The sequence below is a fragment of the Melanostigma gelatinosum genome, assembly GCF_949748355.1.
Source record: "Melanostigma gelatinosum genome assembly, chromosome: 1".
Lineage (NCBI taxonomy): Eukaryota > Metazoa > Chordata > Actinopteri > Perciformes > Zoarcidae > Melanostigma > Melanostigma gelatinosum.
Window position 1 is genome coordinate 9,400,279 of NC_136634.1, and position 14,171 is coordinate 9,414,449.

Here is a 14,171-nt window from a genome sequence, read left to right on the forward strand (position 1 = left end):
GAGTCTCAAATTACATAATATTTTCAGACAGCAATATTCTGATACCACTGATGTGCGTACTAGGTTACACTCCCTTTTAATGTTAATTCTGGGTAAAATCATTAAAATGATCCTTCGTACATTATGATCATCGTTTGTCACGAGCGTGTTGGCCGCTGGGTGGCGGGCAAGGCGCACGAGAGCGAAACGTGTCGGTGCAGGCGCAGCTGAGTGACACATGTAGCAGCAACAGTTCAACTCTTCTGTGCCGGCGGAGAGCACCGAGCCCAGGGTGAGGAGCCCAGACAAGTTCATGTCTTCTGATCTAGAAGTCAACAAAAGGTTCCATGTTTCCTCTGCGAGCGGAGAAAGTTTCTAAAGGTTCGCTGAGCTTCTTCTGAGACATGGCAGCCTCTGAACTTTACGCTAAGGTAGGCATATGGACTCATTTATCGTTGTGCAGCACATTTAACGTGTTTATTTAGCTAAAGTTCTGCTAGTGTATCTGTCAGGAATGGTGGTTTACTCGTCTCAGTCACATAGAGGTGTTCACAGAACAGCTAAGGGTTTTTCAAATCTTAATATATTGCTTTTTTTTTATCTGCCTGCCACTTAAAATACCTCGTATCAATCCACGTTACACGCATGCCTGCTGTCTGCTGACTTCAAGTTAACGTTAGCTACTCTGCTCACTTTCCTGAGCTACATGCCACTGCTGTTTTGTTGTGGTTTTGCAAAAGACTGGGTGACTGAAGTGGTTGAATGGCTCTGACCCGGTTTCCCCCCCTTTGTGTCCATCAGTATGCCCGTGTATGGCTGCCAGATGCAGGAGAAGTGTGGAAGTCAGCAGAGCTCACCAAAGATTACAGTCCTGGCGACCTGAAGCTGACTCTGCAGCTGGAGGATGGCACGGTGAGATGAGGCAAATGCCACAAACGCACATAATAATAGTCACGTGCACTGAGGCGGAAATGGGTTTGTGACGTTATGTCAGAGAGCCATGAACATATTTCTCTGCAAGAACACTGGCAATGGAGCCTCGTGAATCCGGGTGTGCTGTAAATGCACATACAGTAGACTCCCAAGACACCTTGAGCCTCGGTTTGCAACTATGCAACGTGTTCAATGCAAGAAGCCTTTTTTCACCCTGCGCTGTTCCTACCTGCAGTTGTGATGTCGAGTTTGGGCATGCACTTCAGGTATGGAAATAAGGCCCAAGTGTTATCTTGAGTGAACACGAATAAGCCAAGCACAGTGGTTGCTAGTTCGCTTTAACATGAAGGACAGATGGTCATGTTTTATTGCTTAACCATCTATTTTTACTTAATTTGAACGTGTTATCCTAACAGTTTTTGCAGGTTTTATTGTAAGAAACTTACTTTTTTTTAGCCTAACACTGTGGGTACTCATAGCTAACGTCTTGTGTCTTTTATAGGAGGTGGAACACCAAATAGACCCCCGAACCAACAACCTGCCACCACTAAGAAACCCGAACATCCTGGTAGGGGAGAATGACCTCACAGCTCTCAGCTACCTCCACGAGCCTGCAGTGCTACACAACCTCAAAGTGCGCTTTATCGACTCCAAGTCGATTTACACATACTGTGGTAATAAGCTTCATCTTCTTTGACTCACACTATCACGGTAGACTTTGGAGCCCTGCTCACTGAACGCTCTTGAGATAATCTACAGTCGGTTCATCATGCTGATTATTGTGGTGCAGGCCGCTCTTAAAGGAACACGCATTAAATGTTCATTAGTTTCACAGCATAAGTTTACGCTGAGTCTAACAGATTGTGGTGCTTAGGGATTGTCCTGGTCGCCATCAACCCTTACGAGACCCTTCCCATCTATGAAGCGGACATCATCAACGCCTACAGTGGACAGAACATGGGCGACATGGACCCCCATATCTTTGCAGTAGCAGAAGAAGCGTACAAACAGATGGCCAGGTTTTGGAACCTCCAAATATATTCCATTGTACATTTGAAAGCAAATTAAAGTCTACTTATGATGATACTCTAAATTGCTTTTAGCTGATATTTGGTCTGTATGTCGTCCCATCATTTGAGACAGAGATGAAAGGAACCAGTCCCTCATTGTGAGCGGGGAGTCGGGAGCTGGCAAAACCGTCTCTGCTAAGTATGCTATGCGTTACTTTGCCACAGTCAGCTGCTCCTCTAGTGAGGCCAGTGTTGAGGAGAGAGTCCTGGCCTCCAACCCCATCATGGAGGTAACACTTACTCTGCAGGAGAATGAGACAACATTATAAACTGACAAAAGTTACTGAGAAGCTTTTTGTGCGTTTCCTCTAGGCTCTTGGGAATGCCAAGACGACAAGGAATGACAACAGCAGTCGCTTTGGGAAGTACATTGAGATTGGGTTTAACAAGAAGCATTGTATAATTGGGGCCAACATGAGAACCTACTTACTGGAAAAGTCTAGAGTTGTGTTTCAGGTAAATGTCATTGGTTTGGTTTCATGTGACTGCTGTAAATGTGGCTGTCCCCATCTCTGTTTCTTATGTGCATCTCCTTGCAGTTAATTGATTTAAGACACTATCATGAACATGTAACATGTGTATATCTCAGAAACATCACAACAAACAACATTAGCATCACTCAGTTCAGCCCGCCTGGCTCTTTGCTCAGAAAGACGGCAACAAATTTGGTTTTGTAAAGAAACTGTGAACTATTTTCAAGAGAGGATTAGATGGCATCAGTTGAAGCCTGGGTTCAGCAATGTGCTTACAGTTGATGCATGCGTCTTTAGGTGAAAGAGCTGTCGATTTCACCGAACGAGCTTCACGACACTCCTGTTATTTACTTGGCTCCCATTTCACATCTCTTTGCACTACTTTTAGGCCGACGACGAAAGGAACTACCACATATTCTACCAGCTGTGTGCCTCTTCACATTTACCAGAGTTCAAAGCCTTCAAGTTAGGTATGACCAAAATATCAGATGTCATTTTAACAAGCTTTACAAAAAAAACAACGATCTATCCGGTCTATTTAGTACAATATTTGATATGATTAATGTTTGAAGGTTGCGCAGATGACTTCCACTTTACTAACCAGGGTCAGAGCCCCGTCATAGAAGGAGTGGATGACGCCAAAGAGATGTGCAACACCAGGAGGGCTTTCTCAATGTTAGGTCAGTGCTGGTTGCATTTCAACAAGGTTTGCTTTTACATCATGTTGAATGGACAGTACTCTACATATGTTTTTGTTTTATTTGGATTTCCTTACATGATCGAGTACTTATTGTTTTCATTGTAGGAATCAGTGAAAGTGATCAAATGGCCATTTACCAAATTCTGGCAGCTATTCTTCATCTTAGCAACGTGGAGGTGAAAGATCAGTCGGGGGACAGGAGCAGCATCTTGGTAAACCCGCATTACCTGCTGAACACGGCATAAGAACATTTTGTCGAGCATACCTGGTTGATTTTATGCGGTACCCGTATACGATCATTATTGTTGCTGTATTTCCAGCCAGACAGTGTCCACCTGATGGTGTTTTGTGAGTTGATGGGTGTGCCCTGTGACGACATGGCCCACTGGTTATGTCACAGGAAACTCCAGACGACCACAGAAACCTACGTCAAGTCCGTCTCCAAAATGAATGCGGTCAATGGCCGAGATGCCCTCGCCAAACACGTCTACGCCAGACTCTTCAGCTGGATCGTGTGCGGTATTAACAATGCCTTGAAGTCTGCAGCAAAGCAACACTCCTTCATCGGTGTGCTCGACATTTACGGGTATGTGTTCATCTCCAGGTTTGTGATTTGTTTTCCATTTATCTTCCCTAGATGACCAGACATGTTTTAATTTAAACGTGTGTTATTCCTTTAGGTTTGAAACATTTGATGTCAACAGCTTTGAACAGTTTTGCATCAATTATGCCAACGAGAAGCTTCAACAACAGTTCAACCTGGTATGGGTCTTTTCTTGTTCAACTTGTTGATATTTGTTTTTTAATCAAAATGTTCGAGTTCATCATTTCCAGCTGTCGCTCCCTCTAGCATGTCTTCAAACTGGAGCAAGAGGAGTACATGAAGGAGGAGATCCCGTGGACATTGATCGACTTTGACGACAACCAGCCGTGCATTGATCTGATCGAGGCCAAGCTGGGAGTTCTGGACCTTCTGGATGAAGAGTGCAAAGTAAAATGCCAGTTTCATGTTGGTTTTTTTTCTCTCTCTTCAGCAAGTTTCCACTGGAGGAGTCTCCACCGTGCTATGTTTAGAGCTTATGAGTAAGGCCATGACTAAATGATGTGTCAGCTCTTCCTGTTTCCATAGATGCCCAAAGGCTCTGATGACACATGGGCCCAGAAACTGTACAACACCCTCCTGAAGCAGAATGCTCACTTTGATAAACCCAGGATGTCAAATAGAGCTTTCATCGTCCACCACTTTGCAGACAAGGTAAAGCACGGTTGTACGTCCCGTGCTGAGCTGGCATTACGTCTCAGTGGTTGGATGCATGACTCATGTTTATCTAATCTGAGAGTACCAAGGGAGTCGAGTGTGGAATTCTAATTACTTTGTATGCAAAGTCTGAATTATGTCTTCACCGCTAATGTTTGATTCTATTCATTAGAGCAGTACTAATCGGTCCACTTCCAACTTTGAATGGTGATTATGCCCGTTAGTTTTTTGGTGAAAGAACACTGTGTGAGCTGGCGCTTTGTGCCTAGGTGGAGTACCAGTGTGACGGTTTCCTGGAGAAAAACAAGGACACAGTCAACGAGGAGCAGATAAATGTGCTGAAAAAGAGCAAGGTGAAATGGTTTACGAGTAGTTAGTTGTATTGCCACTGCCTAGTTCTTCTCTATTAGTTGGTGTTTGGAGCTCACAGGGATTCTATATCAACACTAAATATATTTTGTGTTGCAAGTCCCTTGGCGCACAGCCTAGAATTGTTCAACCACAACTATTGGAAACACACCAACATTTGAATCTCAGATTGAAAACACTGCCATCTGCTGTTCAATGATTGTGTTTTGTCTCTCTGATCTCTGAAAATGATCTTTTCAGGTTGATTGGCTGCTGAAGCTGTTTGAGGACGATGAGAAGGCAACAAGTTCTAGGAACAAGCGTAAGCCTACTGCCACTGGGAGGGCTGGTCAGACTCAGCGGGATAACAAGAAGACTGTCGGACTTCAGGTGAGAGCACAAAGAGCAGGCGACGGGGCATTTGGGGGGGGGGGGGGGGATGCATTATTGAAATGCATCTTGTGGAAAAGTTATAGAAAATTATATTTCATTTATTGGTTTCCTCAGCTGGTCAGAATTAATTGCCTTAAAGGAAATGAATATCCTCCAAAGCATTTATGGTTGGATCCTTTCTAAGTGAATCTATCAATATCGGATATTTAAACTGAATGTTCAAGCACTTTTTTATTTTTTTGCAATGTATGTATTTTCATACTTATCAAGGATTTATCGTTGTCTTTACTCAGTTTCGTCAGTCTCTACATTTGCTGATGGAAACACTAAATGCTACAAGTCCTCACTACGTGCGTTGCATCAAGCCAAATGACGACAAGTCTCCATTCATGTGAGGATAATTTCACTCTTCCGCTTTTTATGATTATCTGCAACAAGCACGGATGAAAGAAGTACACACGTTTTTGTTGCCGGTGTTTTTAATGTTCTTTACCTTTTTTATAAAGCATGGATCCTGTGAGGGCAGTGCAGCAGCTTCGAGCATGTGGCATCCTCGAAACGATCCGGATCTCAGCAGCAGGCTTCCCATCTAGGTAGCATATCAACAACAGTATCTGGTACTGCACAGAGCCATGAGCAGTTTGTGTGTTTACAACACACAGACCTATACAAATAATCCATCCCACTTGTCTTATTAACACGAATATTGCAGATGGACCTATCAGGAATTCTTTAGCCGCTATCGGGTCCTCATGAAGCAAAAGGATGTGCTTCATGACAGAAAACAAACCTGCAAAAATCTCCTAGAAAAACTTGTAAAGGTGTGTCTGAATCGTACAAAAGCTTTCCCAAAATATCAGTAACAACTTAATACATTCGCTAATATATATTCTGTTTGTTTCCTAGGACCAGGATAAGTATCAGTTTGGCAAAAACAAGATCTTCTTCAGGGCCGGTCAGGTGGCTTACCTGGAGAAGCTGCGTTCTGACAAGCTGCGACTGGCTTGTGTCCGCATCCAGAAGACGATCCGCTGCTGGCTGGCCCGCAAGAAGTACCTGAGGATGAGGGACTCTGCTGTCACCATACAGAGACATGCACGGGGTCACCAGGCACGCTGGTGAGTGGAGACGTTAAAAAACAACAGCAGCAGAAGAAGAAGAGGATCTATTACATTTCTTACCGGTGGTTTTTTTCTTTCTTTCAGCTATGTTAAGTTTCTGCGAAGAACCAGAGCCGCTGTTCTCATTCAGCGGAATGTGCGTATGTGGGTGACCAGGACGCGCTACCAGCGGCAGCGCTCTGCAGCTGTCACCGTTCAGTGCTTCTTGAGGGCCTACATGGCTAGAAAGCAGTACTATAAGGTAACGCCATGCTTGATGCTTGAATAATTAGATGTGTTATAATTCAACACTTGTAAGGTGTCCTTTACTGGAAGGTTTGATAATCAAAATTAGATTTTACAAACAGACTTCCAGGAGGCAACATCAGCCTTGATTTGAGTTTTTTGAGTTTGTTTCTGGAGCTTGAACGGGTTTTAAAGCCCAGAGAGAAACGTGATAGTTGAATATTACATTAACCAAACTGAATTTAGTAGGTGGCACCGAGAAAACAGGAATCAGTGCCTCATGAATAGAATGTGGAAAAGTTCCCCGCTCAAAGGAAGCCCAGATGTGACGGGTTCCGTTAGTAACATTGTTCAGGCAGTGAAGCCTGGGAGCAGCAGATTGTTCTGCACTTCCTAAACCTTGATTGCTGTGTAGGATTCTAAGCGATTAAGTCATGAATAGAGACGGACAATATTCATGCTGACCTTGTTGACCTCATTTACACTTTAATAATACATGTTTTATTGAATTCATACAGAGAGTTTCAACAGCTTCGGTCCATTTACTTCCTTTCAGCTGAAGCAACTAAGGAATAAATATTTGTATAAGTTTCTTGCACTGCAACAAGAAATATGTTTTATTTATTTATTATTTTATGTAGAAATATATATGTATGTATGTATGTATGTATGTATATATGTATGTATATATATATATACCATCAAAGATTCTGGTCATTATCATTTCACTTATAAACTTGACATGAAATATTTGTTGCTTTGTTTTCGCAGTTGTTATATGAGCAAAAAGCTGTTGTCATCCAGAAATGGGTCAGAGGCTGGCGGGCCAGACGGCGTTACAAACGCACCATGGCAGCCATCGTCCTGCTGCAGAGCTGTGTGCGCCGCATGAAGGCAAAGAAGGAACTAAAGAAGCTGAAAGTGGAGGCTCGCTCTGTGGAGCGTATCAAGAAGCTCAACATTGGCATGGAGAACAAGATTATGCAGTTGCAGCACAAGATAAATGATCAGGTTAGTCTAGGAATGTGGTTTGTTTGTGTTAGTTGGTGGTTCACTCTGAAATCAACCAAAACAAAGCTGATTGAAGACATTGGGTCATTGGGAGTTGTCGTATCACATGCACAGCGTGTGTGTGTTTCTCCCCCTGCAGCATAAAGACAACAGAGAGCTCAGTGAGAGGCTGCATGTTATGGAGAAGACCCAGACTACAGAGAGAGAGAAACGGAACAGAGAGATCGAGAACCTACGTAGATCCGAGCAGGAGGCCCGAGCCAAGGCAGTGGGGCTTCCCTCACTGCTGGAGCAGCTCTCCTTCCTCCAGCACGAGCTGGAAAACACCCGCAGAGAGAAGGGAGACCTGGAGGAGCAGGGAAAGGTCTACAAGGAGCAGACACAGCAGGTCGGCCTACTTCATCCGCATTTATCCAACTTGACTGCTGAGCAACTTCTCTACGATTTCAGCGCTCTTGTTTGTAACAATCTGGATGACAATGGGTAGGAGTAGTGACATAGCATTTGGAACGTGTGTGCTTTTGTGTTGCTGAGCGCCTCGCTGAGCGCCCTAAACGCCTCGAGTTTAACTAAATTGACCTCGGAGCAGAACGCCCAACGTCATTAGCTTTTTTCTCATTGTGGTCACTTTTGTTGGATACCCGGAGCGATGTGACGTCACCAACTAGTTACAAAGATCAGAACACAAAACATCTGGCTTGGAGGCAAATGAGTTCAATACTTGAAATTTCAGGGAAGTTGGTTTCCCTGTACTATTAACTGTTCGGTAGCGTACAGTTCGTGGTTTGTTAAGCTAACACTAGCGCTCGTTCAGTGGTTGCCTAGCAAAATGAAATAAACCACTCTCTCTGATCAGATTGCATGATCTTGCCTCCTCTGACGATCAGGTGGTAGAAGACCTGAATATGAAGAACAGCTTGCTGAACAGCGAGAAAGATGAACTGAGCAAACGAATCCTGGAACAAGCAGATCAGCTGACAGGTACTGAGCGCTTCACTTCAAACCCACACAGTCCTTAAGTAATGGCTGCGTTTAGAATAAAGGAACACATGCAACCGTTTTGTTTCAGATATCAAAAGCAACGTTGGGAATGCAAAACAGCTGGAGAGGGACTTAACTGACGAGCGCTCGCGCTACCAAAGTCTGCTGGGTGAACACCTGCATCTGGAGGAGCGGCACAGAGACGTGAAGGAAGAGATGAATCTCAGCATTGTAAGGAATACTTCAAGTTCAGTAGTTCATGTCAACCTTTTTACACACCGCTGTTATCTTACAGCTTATTCCATCAACAACATTTTTTTTTCACACAGAGTACAATCAAATCTGGTCACGAGAGGACAGACCCCAACTACAGCAGCAACTCATCTGAGTTCAGTCAGAGCTTAGGCTCTACTGAGGGGGACGACGGCTCCACACAAACAAAGGTAACGTCAGACATGACGGTGACTATATTAGTGCTAAATGATCACTGTGAATAATTTAGATCACAAGTGGCTACAAACACTGGACGCTCACTTCTTGGAGCAGCTGTGGTATAATCGTGAAGAGATTCTATCGCTCAATGCTTTCTCTGTTTTGTTAGAATCTGACGCCGGCGACGGTGGACCTGCAGGTCCTACTGAAGCTCCAAAGAAGAGTAAAGGAACTGGAGCAGGACAGACAGTCACTAAGTCAGGAGCTGGATAACAGAGAGGAAGCCCAACAAGAAAAGGCAAAAGTATGGATGGACAGTTATGGCGAAATTAGTTATGTTTTGGTTAATATTTGCTGTTGAATGGTTGGTATTTACACTATGTAACTGTCTTTCAAAAAAGGAGGTGGAGGAGCAGCGGACTGTTGGCAGAGCAGAACTGGACTTAGAAACACTGAAGGTATGACTTTATCAGCTCCATGTTTGACTTTGTGAGATCTCTAACAGCTTCTACAAAAAGGAGTCACCATATTAATATTCCTTATAAGAACTGTACGGCGAACAGAAACAAAAACTATTTGTAGATTGTTTGAGTTCCTCTGAATGTCTTAGCGGCAAGAACTGGAGTCCGACAACAAGAAGTTGAAGCAGGATCTGAATGAGCTGAGAGAGTCTCTGACCAATGAGGACAGCGAGTTGGCGCCTCCTGTCCCGGGCTCTCTACCCTACAACATCCTGCTGGAACAACTCGGTTCTTCCAATGAGGAACTGGAGATGCGAAAAGAGGAAGTGATGCTCCTCCGGTCACACATGGTGCGCCAAGAGGCTCTTAAATATAAGGTGAGAAAGTAAATTACGTTCTTGCGTTTGTTTGTTGATATTTTTGCATTCCTATAATTAATCACATATTAACTGACTTCTAGGACTCTCTGCTCGGGGAAGGTGTGAGTTTAGATCTGAGTGACTTTCCTACATTTCAAGATCTTGACCGGTAAGAGCATGTGTCTCAGTTTTAAATCCCTCAGCTGGTCCATGAAGTGTTGCTTACATTCTCTGATGCTGTTTCTCAGGTGCACTGACATCCATACACTCAATGAAGATGGAGAGCTGTGGCTGGCTTACGAAGGCTTGAAAGAGACCAATAGGTAACGAAATAACATTCTGTAATTGGTTCCATTCGTGCGCGACCATATCGACTTGAATACTATACGTCCGTCTCCCAGAATTCTGGAGTGCCAGATGCAGGAGCAGAAACGTGCTCACCATGGGGACAACAGGAAGCTGCTCGAGGAGGTGAACAGGTTTAAGGGTGAAAAGGAGGAGCAGCAGAAGCTGCTGGCCCAGAGCCTCCTCCTGCCTGAAGATGCTCGTATCGAGGCGAGCCTGAAGCACGAGTTCACACGGCTCACCAGTGAGAACCTGGTGAGTCTGCTCGCTGCCTTTCACCAGTTATTATGTCATTCCATCCACGATGAGCTGTTTTTATGATTTAAGACTTTTTAAGAGTTTCTATGGGACAAAAATAATTCTCTCCATGTTGCTATTAACAGATGTTTTACAGTTTTTTTTAAATGAACACTTTTACACTATATGAAAGTTTGGTTTGCCTTCGCACTAATCTTGTACGTTTACATGATTTTAGGATCTCACGGAGCAGCAAGAGCAACAAAACGAAACTATGCGCAAGTTGAAAAAGCAACTTAAACTTTACATTAAAAAAGTAGGAGATTTGGAAGGTAACCACGTGGCATTGAGTGTGTTCACGCGGTACATTTTCTAGATGACATTAGTACAGCGTTTGTCCTGTGATTTCTTATGTTTTGTTCAGCGAGTGTTCAGCAAAAGAATAAAGCCCCTGTGACGACTGATCCCGTCAGAGCGGTGAACATCACCCGCAAGGAGAAAGAGTACCGGGGCATGCTGGAGTACAGGGAGGGCGACGAGACCCGCTTGGTTAAGAAACTGGTCGTAGGTATGTCAACCCTATTGTGCTCAAGCAAATCATTTTCTGAACAGTTTTTTTAGAATTGCATCCAAATGTTTTTCGTAGATCAAGGACACATTTATTCGTGGATTTTTTTAAAAATGCTGTAATCTTCTCAGATCTGAAGCCTCGCGGTGTGGCAGTCAGCTTCATTCCTGGGCTTCCTGCTTACATCATCTTCATGTGTGTACGGTATGCAGACAATGTGAACGATGATCAGAGAGTCAGCACTCTGCTCAATTCCACCATCAGCAGCATCAAGGGGGTCATCAAGGTGAGGTATACAGCTAAACTTTGTGTGAAACCAAATAAATGACGGATGCTTTTATTTTGAATTCATTTTCTGTTTCTAGAGGAGAGGAAAGGATTTTGAAGTGGTGTCTTTCTGGCTGGCCAACACATGCAGATTAATGCAATGTCTGAAGCAGTACAGCGGAGATGAGGTAAGCTTGAGAAGGCTTTGATGCAAGAATCATGTTTACGTCCCGTAATTCACCCTGGATGTTTGTAAAACCTCTATTTACTGCAGGCCTTCGCAACGCACAACACTGCCAAGCAGAACGAGCACTGCCTAGCCAACTTTGAACTGTCTGAGTACCAGCAGGTTTTTGGTGATCTGGCCATCCAAATTTACCGCCAGCTCATCAAATGCATGGAGGACATCCTGCAGCCTCTGATTGGTGAGAAGAAATAATAGCTAGATAGATAGATAGATAGATAGATAGATAGATAGATACTTTATTCATCCCCAGGGGGAAATTTGTATGTTACTGCAGCAAGACACACCAAAAAGCAAAGTAACAGAGTAACCAAAATATTAAGTATTAAAAAATGCACAATATATACAATAGAATAACAGAGTATGACAAATTAAATATCAGAATATAGAATATATAAGATAAAACAAAATCTCACCAATCTTACCACACATAGTTGTTAACAATGTCTTCTTCTCCCGACTGTGACGGAACCACATGAAATGTATTTGTCCTCAATTTGTACCGTTTTTTTTTTTTTGTGTAGTGGCGAGCATGCTGGAGCACGAGACAATGCAGGGGGTGTTGGGGTCCAAACCGACAGGCCTGAGGAAGAGAAGCAGCAGTTTCTCGGAGCAGGATGTTACAGTGGAAGTCCTGCTGCAGCGACTTGGCGTCTTCCACACCACCATGAGTCAGCACGGGATGGACTTGGACCTCATTAAACAGCTTGTCAAGCAGCAGTTTTACATCATCTGTGCGGTCACACTCAACCACCTGCTGCTGCGGAAGGACATGTGCTCCTGGAGTAAAGGCCTGCAGATCAGGTACTGTCATCAGCCAGTTATTGTACTTCATGCAGTGAGATTAGAGGGGCAGAAGAGTGGAGTGAGGTGTGTTACATAGTGCATACATCAAGCAAGCTTTCTCAGGCAGTATCTCAGAGTCTTAGCATTTAATACTGGCAGAAAAAAACCACACGACTCAGATAATATTTTAAATATATAAGGTGAATAAAAACATCATGCACGGGGAACATGTTTAGTGTTTTTGTTCCATTAAGCACAAAATAACTGTCGTACAAGCGGCCCTTTGTTATTCACCATGAGCCTTACTCTGGTGTCACAGAACAGGTTGGACCTTGCTGGATGGTACTTTGGGTTCAGTCTGAATTGTTTGTCTGATGCCTCCGGCTCCAGGTACAATGTATGGCAGTTGGAGGAGTGGCTGGCGGAGAGGGAGCTGGCAGACTGCGGTGCCACGGAGACTCTGGAGCCTCTCTTACAGGCTGCACAGCTCCTACAGATCAAGAAGAAGACCGAGGCGGACGCCCAAGTTATTGGCACCATGTGCTCCGCCCTCACCACAACACAGGTATCGATCAGTGAAGGTCCGGCCTTCTTCATCGGCAGACATGACATGCTGCGAGTGCGTTGATCATGTGTGTTTCTCTTTGCAGATTGTAAAAGTGTTGACCTTGTACACCCCAGTGATTGAGTTTGAAGAGCGAGTGCCGACCACTTTCATCACAACCATTACAGTGAGTAGAGGTTTGCATTCGGGCTGTTTTATACTCTGTCGTGTGTCTAGTAAGGCTATTGTAATATGTTTTTTTCATTTTAGAACCTTTTGAAGGACAGAGTTGAGTCAACCACATTGATGATGGACACTAAGAAGATCTTTGCCATCACCCTCCCCTTCACGCCCTCCTCTGTGGCCCTGGAGAGCATCCAGATCCCTGCTAGCCTCAATCTGGGCTTCCTCGCCCGCATCTAGACCAGAGTCCACACACTGAGTGACCAAAGATTCTGCAATGTTTTCACTATCACTTGTTATTGCAGCACTGCATGTAAACAATGTTTACAGCACTGCATAGCCAAAGACTAATAACTGTATAAATGATGAATTTCTAAAGTTTTTAAAGGCCATCTGTTGCACACACCCCCCCCCCCCCCCCCCTCGAATGTATTGCTAATACAGGTTTTGATAGTATTTAGTGAATTCATGTGTGTATATATTTTCCGAATATAATACCTGAATTCCAATAAGGAAAGCTGACTGAACTGCAAGTGACACGTTTCTGATCATTGGGATATTTGAATCCTGGTAACTATGAATTTGTTAGTTTCGACAAAATGAGCTATTATGTGCATCTGATTTAAATGTTTAAATTGTCTCATTGTGAAATCCTGTTTTATTTCTCTAACTACTAATACCAGGTGATGGTATTTATGTCTGTACATTAGAAGGAATGGAAAATAATTCAAGCATGTTTCAACCTTAATGTTGTCTCATATTAAAGAGTGGCTTTTCTGTAAGATGGGTTGAAGTGCTACACAGACTTTCACATCCTCACGAGGTGTTACACATCTGTTATCTCAAGCGCAGTGTTTTCAAAGAATTGGTATCGGTATTTAGCAGGATACCCTTCATGGAGGAAATATATTTAAACACGAAAGTGCACTCTGAGCCTCATCTACTTGGGAGAAGAGCTGTAGAGTCCTCTCCATGGAAGCGGTTGGGGATCTAGGATGTAGAAATATGCCTGTAACTGATGTATCTAACATCTGCCTTCAGTCTATAATAACATCTGGGCCGTACATGCTCACCATGCTAGCTCTTTACCTCTTTATGTTCAGTATTGCTCTGTTTCCAAATGCTTAACATACGAAAATACATAAAAAGTTAATAACTGATTAATCTCCTGTGGCCACCAGGAAGGTGATGGTGTGTTTCCTTCTAAAAGTCTCGGGCATTCACACTTTTTACTCACTTTTCCAAGTGCAGTG

The 14,171-nt window shown here is 43.7% G+C and overlaps 1 protein-coding gene across 1 annotated transcript; it reads left to right on the plus strand.

Annotated features, from left to right (window-relative positions):
* The first annotated feature begins 269 nt into the window (after positions 1 to 269).
* Positions 270 to 13,558, plus strand: LOC306777434 (unconventional myosin-Va-like). Its single transcript, XM_079268537.1, has 40 exons — positions 270 to 410; positions 781 to 891; positions 1,415 to 1,586; positions 1,787 to 1,931; positions 2,056 to 2,212; positions 2,295 to 2,438; positions 2,844 to 2,925; positions 3,028 to 3,135; positions 3,261 to 3,367; positions 3,476 to 3,741; positions 3,836 to 3,917; positions 4,006 to 4,146; positions 4,285 to 4,410; positions 4,683 to 4,766; positions 5,023 to 5,151; positions 5,448 to 5,545; positions 5,661 to 5,747; positions 5,867 to 5,975; positions 6,061 to 6,272; positions 6,360 to 6,516; positions 7,272 to 7,511; positions 7,651 to 7,899; positions 8,399 to 8,492; positions 8,581 to 8,723; positions 8,822 to 8,935; positions 9,094 to 9,228; positions 9,326 to 9,382; positions 9,535 to 9,762; positions 9,846 to 9,913; positions 9,993 to 10,067; positions 10,146 to 10,344; positions 10,565 to 10,658; positions 10,751 to 10,894; positions 11,026 to 11,180; positions 11,260 to 11,349; positions 11,436 to 11,586; positions 11,930 to 12,209; positions 12,582 to 12,756; positions 12,842 to 12,922; positions 13,006 to 13,558. Exons 1-40 carry the CDS (start codon positions 384 to 386, stop codon positions 13,156 to 13,158), a joined length of 5,469 nt encoding a protein of 1,822 aa, XP_079124663.1. The 5' UTR covers positions 270 to 383; the 3' UTR covers positions 13,159 to 13,558.
* Positions 13,559 to 14,171: the final 613 nt, after the last annotated feature.